Genomic DNA, 13,385 nt, shown 5'->3' with positions numbered 1-13,385 from the left:
GTGTGTGTGTGTGTGTGTGTGTGTGTGTGTGTGTCTGTCTGTCTGTCTGTGTGTCTGTGTGTCTGTCTGTGTGTATGTGTGTCTGTCTGTTTGTCTGTGTGTCTGTCTGTATGTCTGTGTGTCTGTCTGTGTGTCTGTCTGTCTGACTGTCTGTTTGCCTGCCTGTCTGTCTGCCTGTCTATCTGTTTATCTGTGTGTGTGTGTGTGTGTGTGTGTGTGTGTGTGTGTGTGTGTGTGTGTGTGTGTGTGTGTGTGTGTGTGTGTGTGTGTGTGTGCTGTCCTTCCATCCATCAGCGTAATTGAATGTCATTATTTATCTTCTAATTATTAATGATTGTGTTTACAAGGACCTGTTTCTTTTGTCTGTCTGTCTGTTTGTGCGTTAGTCATTTTGTGCATTTTTATATATACGAGTGTCAGTTATGTTCTTTCTATAGTTACTTCTATCTTCTTCTCAGTAAAGGTTATTATTTTTTTTTATTTACTTTGTCTTCATCTGTTTTTTTTCATTCATTCATATTTCTTTTTTATTTTCCCTCTATGTTTTATTTTCTTCCCTCTGTTTCTCTTGCTTTAGTTCTTCCTTCATTTTTTCCCTCACTTCCTTCCTAAACACATTATTTTATCAAAAGTAGTAATTTTAGAAGGCTATAGTGATTAGTGTGATTTTTCCTATGGTTTTCCTATTAGTGATGACGAATCCTTGTCAAATTACCACCAAAGTCATACAAACACCCTGGAAAATACGAATAACTTCCAGTAAAACCTGTTAAAATATAGTAAAATAAAGCGTTTTACCCCTTCAGTACTGGGGAGCATTTTTACCTTGAATTTTGGGTATGGTTAGACGATTTTATTGACATTAGGAAGGATTTATGGAGGTTAGAAGATTAGTGGCCAGAATCTTCACTATTTTCATCCCCACATAAGTTTCTGAAGCTGTGTAAAATCAGTAAGTAGTAAACAGAATCAATATGAAAACGTGTCATGGTACTGAGAAGGTTTAGTATTTGAGAGGACAAGTCTATTGGTAATGTAGGATTTATTACATCTATTATTCCTAAAACTTCCCAGATCCTTAGAGAATAACGTCGGTCTGGTTATTAATAGTAGTACATCTCTTGGGTCCCGCTGCTCCTCCCCTCTGCCCTTGCCTCTAATCTCTCTCCTCTCTCTCTCCCTCTCTTTCTCCCTCCTCCCTCTTCCTTCCTCCCTCCTCTTTCCTCCCTCTCCCTACCTCTCGTTTCATTCAGAGCAGACCTTGGCTCTCTTGTTGCCTCATCCTCCATTATCTCTCTCTCTCTCTCTCTCTCTCTCTCTCTCTCTCTCTCTCTCTCTCTCTCTTATTCATTTATTTCTCCCCTCTTCTATTTTTTATATTCCCTTTGGACAATTAATCATCGTTTCTCTTCTTTTTTCTCCATTTCTTATTATTAATATATTTTATTCTTCCTTTTTCTTCATTCCTCATCGTTCCTTTTGTCTTCCTGCTCTTCCTTTTTTTTTTTGTAATGTCCTCTAAATTTCCATCACTTCTTTTCTCTTTCGCTTCTTTATTCTACTTTTGGCCTTTTTTCACTTTCCATTCCTTTTTATCTCCTTATTTCACCAGCTTTGTCTTTTTCCTTTTTCTCTTTTCCTTCTCCTGTTTGCTGTGCCATCTTTCAATTTTTTCATTTTCTTTTCATTTTACTTCCTTATTCTACTCTTGGCCTCTTTTCACTTACCATTCTTTTTTTTTTTCATCTCGTTTCACCAGCCTTGTCTTTTTCCTTCCTTCTCTCCCTTTTGCTGTTTTGCTGTGTCCCACCCTTCAGTTGTCCTCTCCTTTTTCACTTCCTTATTCTACTCCTAGCCTCTTTCCACTTATTCTTTTCTTTATCTCCTTCATTCACCAGCCTTGTCTTTTCCCTTCCTCTCCCTTGTACTGGCGAGCGCTGTCCCTCCTCCGCGCCCTGTCCACTCACTTAATCGCTGGGCTAACTCTGCCAATCCCATTATTCCACCTCTCCTTCCCTTACCAATTCCGAGAGTGAAGCATAGAATCTTGTCCATCTTTTTGCCCTCCCTCCCTCCCTCTTAATGGGTGAGTAGGGTCGCCCAGGAGCCAAATGGGAGAGGGCTGAACGTATAACCTTTCACCGCCGACCTTTGACCTGGAGGGCGCCTGGCAGAAGGACATATAGACAGGGAGGAAGAAAGGGAGGAAAGGCAGAGCAGTGATAAGGTCAAGGGAAAAAGTGAATTGGGGAGTGTTAGATAAATGTCAGAGGTAATGTGGTGTGATTTTTTATCTTTTTTTGAGTTATATCGGGAAGACGAGGGAGAGAAAGAGAGAGAGAGAGAGAGAGAGAGAGAGGAGGAGAAAGGTGAAAATATGAAAGGGTGATGATGGCTATGATGGTGGAGATAAAGAATCATAAAAGCAAGTAAAAATGGCAGTAATAGTGATGTGGAGGCAGTAGTATTAGTAGTGATAGTGGTGTGAAAGCAGTACTAGTAGCAGTGATAGTAGTAGTAACGGCAGCATTGTTTTTAAGTAAGAGAAAGATTTTGATGATGAAGATAGAAATGAAAAATAGCAAGTAAAAATAGCAGTGATAGTGGTATGGAGGCTGTAGTATTAGCAGTGATAGTGGTGTGAAAGCAATACTAGTAGCAATATTAGTGGTAGTAGTAGTAGTAACAGCAGCATTATTTCTAAGTTAGAGAAAAATTTTAGAAGACAGTGAGTGAGACGGGATTGGAGAAGGAGAAAGAAAACAATAATGGAAAGGTGATATGACCAAATGGAAAAGCCTGGAAAGATGGATTAATTAGGAAGGGAAAGAACATTAAGAAGAGTTATTGAGCACTGGAAAAAAGGAAAACTAAGAAAGCTCTTTAGAACACAGGGAAAAGCATCTAACAGTTTTCCTTCTTTCTTTCTCTTGTGTTTCCTCTTCCTATCTTTCTTATTTTACATTCTCAGATCTCCTTTCATTCATTAAGCTTTTCCTTTCAGCATCATTTATCTGCCACCATCATTCCTTCCTCAACTTGACGTATCTTTTCACTCCACCAACTCAAAGTGGTCAAAGCAAGGCTGTTAATGGCGAGTTAGCAAAGATTTACCTCTGCGATTTTCTTTAAGATTTACCTTTGAGCCTGTTCTTGAGTTTTTGAATTTCCTATTAATAAAACTAAGTGAAAAGTTAACACCTTACTATTCTTATTATTGCTTTAACCCCTTTAGTACTTAGATGCATTTTTAGCTTGAGTTTTGGGTGTGATTAGACGATTTTACTTACATTAGGAAAGGGTCAATGGAGGTCAAAAGTTTAATGGCCAGAGTCTTCAATATTCTAATCCAGTCGTAAGTTTCTGAAGCTGCATAAAGTCACCAGATAGTAAGCAAAATGAATATGAAAACGTGTCGTGCTACTGAAGGGGTTCATTAATTCCTTTTCTTCTGTGACAAGACAACAACAATTTCCACTCTAACAACTTCCTCTTCCCTTACAGAGTGTGACGGCACCCCTCTGTATCTGGGTCCCAGTAACAGCTCCCTTAACGTGGCCTTCCCCGAGGTGAACTGGGACGCACACACCAACACATGGCGCCCCTACCAGTACTATCCAACCTCGGTGCGCTGTACTTGGGTGATTCGAGCCCCTGCAGCCCACGTCCTCGCCGCGGCCTTCTTGCATTTCGACACCGAGAAGGATTACGACTTTGTTACCGTGAGTGTTGCTAGTGTTGATGTAGTTGTGGTTCTTTTCAAGCTCGTAAAATGGTCTGGTTAGTTTTTTTTATTATGCTTGTACTATAAAACACTTCTGTGCTTTACCTCCACTATTTCAAGAGGCTTTACCCAAACTTACATGAGTTTATAACGTATTTTTACTGTTTTAGATGCAGATTGACAAGATTTCTACTTTATTAACATGAGAAAAAACTTTTGAAAACCACGCTTATCATCCCAGTGACCTTGGAAATTAGTCGTGGTGAGAGAGTAAACCGTTTCTGAATACGGATCTAACACTGAGAGACTTAACTGGAGGAAAAAAGAATGATTGAATAGCTGAAATATTTAGTGCCTTTGGTTAAATTTTCTCCAATAAAATAGGAAGGTGAAGTGTAAATAGCATGTAGTTACGTAATATCATCTAAAGGATTGATTGCAATGTAATGTTTGTCTCCTAATCAGAAGCCCGACTGTTGAATAAAATTCCAACTCATACGCATTGAAAGATTTGAACAGCTTCTACACTGTTAAATGTTAACCCCTTGACTACTGTGACGCGTTTTCATATTCAATTTGCTTGCTATTTTGTGAATTTATACAACTTCCGCAAGTTATATGGGGACTAAAATTGTGAAGACTCTGGCCATTAATCTTTCGACCTTCATAGACCCTTCTTAATGTCAATAATATGGTCTAATCATACACAAAACTCAAAGTAAATGTGTGTCCCAGTACTGACGGGGTTCAAAGTGTCTTTTGAAGTTATTGCTCTGAACATACACCAAGCCGTTGCGTGAGGCTTCATAAGGCGGGACAGTTGCTCATGTTTTTATAATCAAAGTATTTTTTTCCTGCTGTGGTGTAAATAATTATGCTCTAAACGTGCACCAGAGTACTTCATGAGGCTTGATAGGGAGGCAGGAAAGTCATAGCCCAGTTATTGCACAGTGTTTTCCTCTTGTGAAAGTATTTGCTCATGTCACCCGTTTGTATTAGATGACGCAACGTAAGTATCTTCTTAACACAAGCTGTATATGCATAACAAAAAAAAGAATAGATAAATAAATGAATAAGGTAAGTTAATGAATAGATAAAAATAAGGTAATAGCTAAATATTTCTCTCTCTCTCTCTCTCTCTCTCTCTCTCTCTCTCTCTCTCTCTCTCTCTCTCTCTCTCTCTCTCTCTCTCTCTGTACCTCTTGTTTTGGAGTAATGAGAGGTGTGTTTAAAACTTTTCATGCTAAATAGTGCAGAAGTTAATCAGGGAAACCTACCCCACTGGCTTACATCAGCTTATTGAGTCCATTATGGAAGGAAGTTTATGTATCACTGGTACTTTGGTGCGTTGAATTGTGGTGGCGAGATTATTCTACTCGAAACGAATAATGATGGACTACTTTACTACTACTACAACTACTTTACTACTGCTACTGCTACTGCTACTGCTACTGCTACTGCTACTGCTACTGCTACTGCTACTACTACTACTACTACTACTACTACTACTACTACTACTACTACTACCACCACCACCTCCCACCGTTCCTACCCCCATCATCATCATTAATAACGTGTCACTCTAGTTCAAAGGCCACACTTACTACCAAGCCTCTTCCCGCCATACCACCTCCCTTGTGCCATACATCCGAGCTGGGCGTGGCCACCGACACCTCAACACTACTATTGATCCCCTGTCACTAAGCTCTCTGTCATGTCCAGGAAAGGAAAGAATACTCCCTTAATTGTGTGAGTTGTTGAGGACTTGAAGATGTGATAAACAGGACAACGGAGACTGACTGGATAGATTTTCAAAGTTCTTAAAATGTTTGTGTCGCGAGCAGGTGACAAAATGAGACCAAGACAGTTAGTCAAGTCATTTCTTATCTTCTTACTCTAGTTAACCCCCTGAGTACCATGACGTGTTTCCATATTCATTCTGCTTAGTATTTGGTGATTTTACACAGCTTGAATAACTTATGTGTGGGATTGAATTACTGAAGACTGTGACCATTAACGTTCTGACTTCCATACACCCTTCCTAATGTCAATAAAATGGTCTAATCGTACACAAATCTCAAGGTAAAAAGCGGTTAACTCACTTCCCATATGTTATCCCACTACCTTATTTCTCCTTACCTTACCTTATCTTGCTTAATTAACTAGACTAGAACAGACAGTCAGTCAGTCACTCAATCATACCTCATATAAAACATTCTTTCCTCTACCAGTGTTTACTACCTTCGCTTATTTCACCACCTCGCATCATTTTGCCTAACTAAACCAGGATATAAGTCAGTCAGTCACATTATATCTCATCTAATTAATATTTCCTTATTTCACCATAACCAACATCCTTCCTTTATCTTATCTCATCATCTCATCTTATATCTGACCTGACTTAACCCTTTCAGTAATGGAACGCATTTTTACCATGAGTTTTGGGTATAATTAGACGATTTTATTTACATTAGGAAGGGTCTATGGTAGTTAAAAGATTAATGGCCACAGTCTTCACTATTTTAATCCCCACATATGTTTCTGAAGCTGTATAAAACCACCAAATAGTTACCAGTATGAAAATGGAAACGCGTCGTGGTACTGAAGAGGTTAATCAAATGTTTCTTCTTCAATTCATCTGACCTCACCACCGTCATCATGTTTGTAAAGTCATTAATCCAGTTGATGTTGATATTGATTTTTTTACTGGCGGTGCTGATTGATAGTTAAGCTGTCAGTGGAATCATGAATGCGTTCTTTAAGGTCTTGATAACTTGTGTGAGAGCATGATAGATTAAAAAAAAAAATGGACGAGAAAAGACGCTGGAATGTTTATGAATGTCTTCTTTAATGTATATCTTCAAAAAGCTGAAAAGCGAGAACACATGATTAATCTTTCAACTAGTGTCTGTAACTTTCACTAGCAAATGATGAAAAAAAAAAGACAAGACAAGACGCTGGAATGTTTATGAATACCTTCTTTAATTAATGTATATCTTCAAAAGTCGGAAAGAGAGAACACACGATTAGTCTTCTATTATTGTCTGTAATTTTAACTAGCGCATAAGAGAGAAAAAAAACGAGAAAAGGCGCTGGAATGTTCACGAATACGTCCTTTATTCTATATCAAAGGTCTGAAAAGAGAGACACACGATTAATCTTTCAATTATTAGTCTTTGTACAGTTCATAAAGGAAAATTGATTCCCTTCTCTCCAATAAGGCTACTTCCCTCTTTGTACACACTAGCGCGCTGCCTTATCTCTCGTCATGGTGTGCCCACAAGGCCTTCCCTCCGCTTCGCCTCGTTACGTGCAATGTGTGCGTGTAAGGTGTCCTGTTATGCAAACCGCTGCCTCGGAAAACCTTGCTACGCTGCCACCGCTGCTGTGTTTGGCTCTGTTGCCGTGTGTTGCGTGCGTTTCACTCACATAGTTTTCTTACTGTGCTGATACCCATACTATTGTTATTGTTGGTGTTACTACTACTGCTACTGCTACTATTATTGCTACTACTACTACTACTACTACTACTACTACTACTACTACTACTACTACTACTTTTCCCTTACCTTACCACTACTACAACGTTTCCACAGCCAACATTACAACAACAATAACAACAACAACACACAATAACAACAACAACGATAAAAACAAAAACAAGAACAACAACAACAACAACAAAATCAACAACAACAACAACAATAATAAAAACAAAATCATAACAATAATAACAAAAAACATCAATAACAACAACAAAAAAAAAAAAGCGACAACTAATACTACTACTGCTACCACCACCACTATCACCACCACCACCACCACCACCACCACCACCACCACCACTACTATTATGCAACAAGAGGAGCACCATCAACAGTCGCAGTGAGGGCAGCGCTAACCCTCGTGATCAGCCCTGAGCCAGCCGCCCCGGGACCAGGTCAATGACTCGCCTCTCGTGTGTACGTTTACCTAGCACACGCCCGATCGCCTCGCGTGTTGATCCCCACCAGCCCCTCAGCAAACGTGACATGAATGGGACGTGTGTAGGGGGGAGGGGTGCTCTTGTTGTTGTTGCTGTTGTTGTTGTTGTTGTTATTGTAGTCTTTATTTTTTCATTTTTTTATTTATCGATTTATTTATTTTTCTTCTTTTTTTTTGTGGTGGTGTTTCAGTAATCTCAATGTCTCGTGGTAATCCTTATCATTGCTGTTACTAGTGTTGTTGCTGCTACTATTGTTGTTCTTATTGTTGCTGCGTTGATTACTACTACTACTACTACTACTACTATTACGCTGTTACTAGTGTTGTTTCTGCTGCTACTTCTGTTGCTGTTGTTATTCTTGCTACTTTTACTGCTATTACTATTACTACTACTACTACTACTACCACCACCACCACCACCACCACCACCACCACCACCACCACCACCACCACCACCACCACCACCACCACCACCACCACCACCACCACCACCACCACCACCACACACCACCACCACCACCTACCACCACTACCACCACCACTACCACCACTACTACACCACTACTACTACTACCACTACTACTACCACTCCCACTACTACTACAACTTTCAACAGATGACTAGAAGCAAGCAAGTCATCACCACTAGACAATTAACCATGATAGAAACTCACACCCAAATAAGTTTTCTTCTTGTCAAAAACACACGACCCATTCAATCAACATTTTTGAGGACACGATCACATTAAACACACATTACTCTAACATTCTATACTCTTGAGACTGAAACCCATCAAATATCGACACAATAAAATGAAAAGTAGGTGAATGAGAAGAAAATACGAGAAAACAAGGCAGGTTACTCAGATATTAGTCAGTAATCCTTCCTGTCCACCTCCATTCTTCCCTGGTTCCTCCTTTACAGAGAGAGAGAGAGAGAGACAAGAGGAGAGAACGAAGCGAGGGAGGGAAAGAGGGAAGGAGAGAGAGTTCAGGAAAGGGCTCGTGAAACAGACTCGGGTTAGAGCAAAGAGCAATATCTCTCGATTCTGTGCTTTCTGGTGTGTTGTAGAGAGAGAGAGAGAGAGAGAGAGAGAGAGAGAGAGAGAGAGAGAGAGGATGAAGGAGAGAGAAGTAGAGAGAGAGAGAGAGAGAGAGAGAGAGAGAGAGAGAGAGAGAGAGAGAGAGATGATATTTGCTCTTCTCAAAAGTGACATGCTTGCTCACTGCCTTTTCAAATTCTCTCTCTCTCTCTCTCTCTCTCTCTCTCTCTCTCTCTCTCTCTCTCTCTCTCTCTCTCTTGTTGATGGACAGTTAGATAAATAGAAAGACAGACAGAGACACGGACAGTTGGATAGATAGACTGGTGGAGTGTTGAATTATGCACAAAACTTCATAAACATTTCGTCACCAAATATTCCAGAGAGAGAGAGAGAGAGAGAGAGAGAGAGAGAGAGAGAGAGAGTTACTTTTCTCCTTCATTCCCCATTTTGCTTTTGATTTCTTCTCTCTCATGGGTTGATTTTCTGCTGCTCTCTCTCTCTCTCTCTCTCTCTCTCTCTCTCTCTCTCTCTCTCTCTCTCTCTCTCTCTCTCTCTCTCTCTCTCTCTTCATAGCATTGTATTTCCTTTTCTTTTTCTTTTTTCTTTTTCTTTTCTTTCTTTCTTCATCCTTTATCTTTTTTCTCTCTCTCTCTCTTTATCCCTTCATCCTGTCTTTCTCTAACGCATTTCTTTCTCTCTCTCTCTCTCTCTCTCTCTCTCTCTCTCTCTCTCTCTCTCTCTCTCTCTCTCTCTCTCTCTCTCTCTCTCTCTCTCTCTCTCTCTCTCTCTCTCTCTCTCTCTCTCTCTCTCTCTCTCTCTCTCTCTCTCTCTCTCTCTCTCTCTCTCTCTCTCTCTCTCTCTCTCTCTCCAGTTTTACCAAGACAAGGGAAGGAAAAGTTTGTCTCCTTTTCATTCGTCTTGACAAGTAACACGTCAAAACATGTCCATTGAATATCCTTTCTTAGGGAGAGAGAGAGAGAGAGAGAGAGAGAGAGAGAGAGAGAGAGAGAGAGAGAGAGAGAGACGCAGTTTTACCTTGAGTTTTGGGTATGATTAGAAGGTATTACTGACATTAGGAAGGGTCTATGGAGGTCAGATGATCGATGGCCAAAGTCTTCACTATTTTTAACCTCTCACATAAGTTACTAAAGCTGTATAAAATCGTTAAATGGTATGCAGAATGAATATGAAAACGTGTCCTGGTACTAAGGGGATTAACATGCCGTTGTCAAGGTCGAGGCGTATTTCTTAGGTGTGTTTTCATGACTGTAGTGAAAGTTTAACTAATCCCCTTCAGTGCCAAGACGTATTTTGATATTCATTCTGCTTACCAATTCGTGATTTTATACAGCTTCAGAAATTTATGTGGAGATTGAAATAGTGAAGGCTCTGGTCATTAATCTTCTGACCTCCAAAGTCCCTTTCTAATGTCAATAATGTCGTCTACTAATACCTAAAAATAACGGTAAAAATGTTTCTCAGTAATGAATGTCTTAAAGAAGAATTTTTGTACCAATTTCCTTGCAACCAAAAAAATATATAAATCCTTGCACCAGTTTGTAGAAGAAATATTGTGTTTTTTGGGGGAAGAGAGGGAAACTGGCCAAGGGCAAAAAGAAATAATAAAAGGCCCACTTAATTGCTAGTCCTCTTATAGGTCATTGAGTCAGCCGAAAGAAAGTGATAAATGTCTTGAAAACTCCCTCTTAAGAAAAGTCAAGTTGTAGGAAGATGGAAATACGAAGCAGACAGAGAGCTCCAGAGTTTACCAGAGAAAGATATGAGTGATTGAGATTACTGGTTAACTCTCGCATTAGAGAGTTGAACAGAATAAAGCTGAGAGGAACAAAGAAAGTCTTGTTCAGTGAAACGGTAGAAGATTTTTGGGGTTCTTGGTAGTATTTTCATCCACAATGTGCAACAATTAACACTCATATCAATGCAAGAAATCTTTATACTCATCTGCAAGAAATAACGAGTTGAAAAATAATAGCAAGAATAGATATTACGATTTCTAGCTAACTGATTGTCTGACGGCGGCTGTAACGCAAGAAAAACGTGTCAGAGGGGTTGTTGTCTAAAGGAAGATGTCACAAATGCCGGTGAAAGACTTACCAAGAATTCCGTACCGTCAGTGGGAGGCAAATCTATGAGCAATCTGAAAGCCCAACAGTAGTGGCACCTTGTATAGCAAACAAAACGCGTTACATCGTCGTAGGTTGAATTGAAGTAATCTGTCCTCGCTGGTATTTTAAAGTCCCGTATTCTTAACTCTCTAAGTACTGAGACGCATTTTATCATGAGTTTTGGGTACGTTACACGATTATATTTACATTACCAAGAGTCTATAGAAATGAGAAGATTAATAGCCGAAGTCTTCCATTTTAATCCACACATAAGTTTCTGAAGCTGTATACAATCGCCAAATAATAAATAGAATACAAGGAAAGCGCGTCCTGGTACTGAAGAGGTTAAACACTTTGGGCTGCAGAGGTAATTAGAAGGTGTTTTTAAAGGTATACATACTTTTAATCTCCTCCCTGAAACATGAAAACTCCCTTAAAACTCTTGCACTTTCCCGACATCCCGGTAAAGGTTTTGCAGATAAGACACGCAGAACTGTTTGAGGGTAAAAACGTTTGCTGTGTGACTGAATTATGTGATGGTATTTTGCGCGCTTTTGTAAGTATGAATATTTTTTCTAATGTAAGAAGAATAACCGGTAAAGGGCAACAAAAACTGAAAATAAAAAAAAGAAAAAAGGCCCACTGAGATGCCGGTTCCCAAACAAGATATGTAGTCAGACGGGAACTTCAAGAATGATATAGAAGTCTTTTTTTTTTTTTCCATGAAGAATGTATGTGTAGTTAGATGCATGCAGTATTGTGTGAAGGAAGAGTTGTCTTTAGAGGGCAGGAAGTGACTGATCCTTATGTTATGAGACACAAAGGGAAACGTAACTGCGCGCATGTGTAGGTATGAACGCTTACCGTGTGACTAGGACTTAAAATTGTGTACTGCGCGCGTGTGTAGTTATGAACGCTTACCGTGTGACTAGGACTTAAAATTGTGTACTACGTGCGTGTGTTAGTATGACTGTTTGCTGTGTGACTAGGATTTAAAATTGTGTACTGCGTGCGTGTGTTAGTATGACTGTTTGCTGTGTGGCTGGGTTCTGTGATGGTGTGAAGGTGTTCTGAGAGCGTGTAGTTATGAAAGTTTGCTGTGTGGATGGGCTCTGAAGTGTTCTGTGCGCGTGTGTGGATATATACGCTTCATTACCTTCATATTTATCAGTGGGAAGCCGCCGCGCCGCTGGAGAGAGGGAGAAGCGAGAGGAGAAAATGGTATGGTATAAATAGGACGTGTGCCTTTGATGATTCCTCTGTGAAAAATTCTTGTCTAAAGGGAAAGATGAAAAATGAAAAGGAAAAAAATAGAGAAGAAAAATACTCTCCCTTATTTGTCTTCTGAGCCTTTTTCTCTTTTTATCTCCTTCATATTTTTCGACTTTTCATTTTTTTTTTTTTTTTTTAATGTGCGTTTTTTGGTTTGTATTTTTCATTCCCATTAGTTTTTTTTTTCTACTCATCTCCATTTTTCTTTATTTTTCCGTCCCGTTTTCATTGTTTCATTCCTTCAAGACGCGAACGAGTGTGGGGGTACATACATACATACATACAGACAGACAGACAGACAGACAGACAGACAGACAGGCCCTAAACACAAGGTACATATTTTCCAGCCTCGTGTGTTTACTTCATTGCTTCTCATTTTTCTTTCATGTTCCACGTTTTCTTATTCTGCAGTTGTTTTTGTACTTATTCATCATCTTCGTCATCATTATTATCTTTATCATTATTATCTTCTTCTTCTTCTTCTCCTTCTTCTTCTTCTTCTTTCTTCTTTCTTCTTTCTTCTTTCTTCTTCTTCTTCTTCTTCTTCTTCTTCTTTTTCTTCTTCTTCTTCTTCTTTTGTTATTGTTGTTCTTATTGTTGTTATTGTTTTTTTTGTTTTATTACCCCTATCCTTCACCCTCTTACACACACACACACACACACACACACACACACACACACACACACACACACACACACACACACACACACACACACACACAGAGTCGAAGATATGTGAAAAAGCAGGTGTGTGTGTGTGTGTGTGTGTGTGTGTGTGTGTGTGTGTGTGTGTGTGTGTGTGTGTGTGTATTTTCTCACGTACACTAGAAACGAGGAAGGCTCAGAGGGATTTAGTTTTGAAGGGAAGGAAGAAAGACTCAGAAAGAGAGAGAGACAGAGAGAGAGAGAGAGAGAGAGAGAGAGAGAGAGAGAGAGAGAATTCCAGAAACAAGTGAGGATGATGAATTGCACTGGTTCATGTGTAATAAGATTAGGAGGCGTCTTGAGAAGGTGGCTGGGATTTCTCTCTCTCTCTCTCTCTCTCTCTCTCTCTCTCTCTCTCTCTCTCATCTCTCTCTCTCAACACTCAAGAATATTGTGAAAATCGTGACAATAAACTCGAGGAATAGAACGATTTTGTTTCATATTCGTGGGAACACTGCCTTTTTGTCTTTTTTTATTCATTTTTACTCTTGTTTGGTTTTTGGTGCGTGGCGAGACAAGGGTAAAGAGAGCG

At 39.6% G+C, this 13,385-nt stretch overlaps 1 protein-coding gene across 1 annotated transcript in view; it reads left to right on the top strand.

The window, feature by feature from the left end:
* LOC123518844 overlaps positions 1 to 13,385 on the top strand; it is a 200,089-nt gene that overhangs the window by 16,409 nt on the left and 170,295 nt on the right. The window contains 1 exon segment of the mRNA XM_045279883.1: positions 3,505 to 3,722. Coding sequence (XP_045135818.1) covers positions 3,505 to 3,722 — 218 coding nt within the window.

The sequence above is a fragment of the Portunus trituberculatus genome, chromosome 44 (genome assembly GCF_017591435.1).
Source record: "Portunus trituberculatus isolate SZX2019 chromosome 44, ASM1759143v1, whole genome shotgun sequence".
NCBI lineage: Eukaryota > Metazoa > Arthropoda > Malacostraca > Decapoda > Portunidae > Portunus > Portunus trituberculatus.
This window is presented reverse-complemented; position numbering and strand designations above follow the sequence as displayed.